The 1006-nt window shown below is 55.8% G+C and overlaps 1 protein-coding gene across 1 annotated transcript in view; it reads left to right on the top strand.

The window, feature by feature from the left end:
- LOC103608098 (NKG2D ligand 1-like) overlaps window positions 1-294 on the top strand; it is a gene marked incomplete at its 3' end in the record, with an annotated part of 4866 nt that extends 4572 nt beyond the window's left edge. The window contains exon 4 of the mRNA XM_008592540.1: window positions 118-294. Coding sequence (XP_008590762.1) covers window positions 118-294 — 177 coding nt within the window. The remainder of the gene's footprint in view (window positions 1-117) is intronic.
- Between the last annotated feature and the right edge of the window lie 712 nt (window positions 295-1006).

Raw genomic sequence — 1006 nt, 5'->3', positions numbered from 1 at the left:
CCACCCCGCCCTCAGCCAGGGGGCGGGACCCGGTCTCCACATGGGATCCGAACCCTCGGCGGGAGTGCCACCGTACTCCCAAGCGGCGCACTCTCCAGTGCACCACCGGGCCAGCCCCATTCCTCCTCTTTGACCCGGGGAGCAGAGAGTGGACAGAGGTTCATCCTGGAGCCAGATCGACATGGGAAAATGACAGAGATGTGACTGACTTCTTAGTGAGGATTTCAATGGGAGACTGCAAGACGTGGCTTGAGACATTTTTGGAGCACTGGGAGAAAATGCTGGAGCCAACAGGTAAGTGAGAAGTTGGGAAGAATGGGGAGCTGTGCTGAGACGAGATCTACCCACCCTGTCTGTGTGTGTGTGTGTGTGTGCACATGTGGTGTGTGCACGTGGGTGTGTGCATGTGTGAGAAATACATCATTATCTCGCACATATAAAACTGCCTCCAACGCCAGCTCCTGAGACCCTTCATTACCACCATCCTCATTGCATCACCTCCTCTTCTGCCACAGCATCAGGGTGGGTTACATTGTCACCTGACTTCCCTCAGCAGCTCTTTGAGCTCCTTGAGGACAAGACCCATCTCCTCTCTCCCTTCGTACCCCAGGACCCATTCTAGTGGCTGCCACATAGCAGAGGCTAGCACATGTCTGTGTTGGTGGATGACCTGGGCCAGAAAGAGGTGAGGAAGTGTCTCCTCAGGTTGGTGTAGGGACAAGGACTGTCACTCTTGTGTTTTCATTTCAGCACCACCCATCACCGCCCCAGTCACAGCCCACTCCAAGGTCATGGCCATCACGCCCAGTCACTGTACCCTCCTTGTGATCCCCACCTGCTCTGCCCTACTTTGCATCCAAGAAAGAGTCTTCTAGAGCAGCAGATACTGTGGGCAGAAGTGTGAAGGCAGCCAGGAGTGGGTGGGTGAGGTGGGAGGATGGGAAAGTGGGTTCCCAGAGCCCACCCCTGCCCCATAACTGGACCTTCTCATCCTGGGAGTGACACA

Source organism: Galeopterus variegatus, unplaced genomic scaffold (assembly GCF_000696425.1).
Source record: "Galeopterus variegatus unplaced genomic scaffold, G_variegatus-3.0.2 Scaffold8010, whole genome shotgun sequence".
Lineage (NCBI taxonomy): Eukaryota > Metazoa > Chordata > Mammalia > Dermoptera > Cynocephalidae > Galeopterus > Galeopterus variegatus.
Note: the sequence above shows the minus strand (reverse complement) of the source record. Positions and strands in the feature narration are given on the sequence as shown.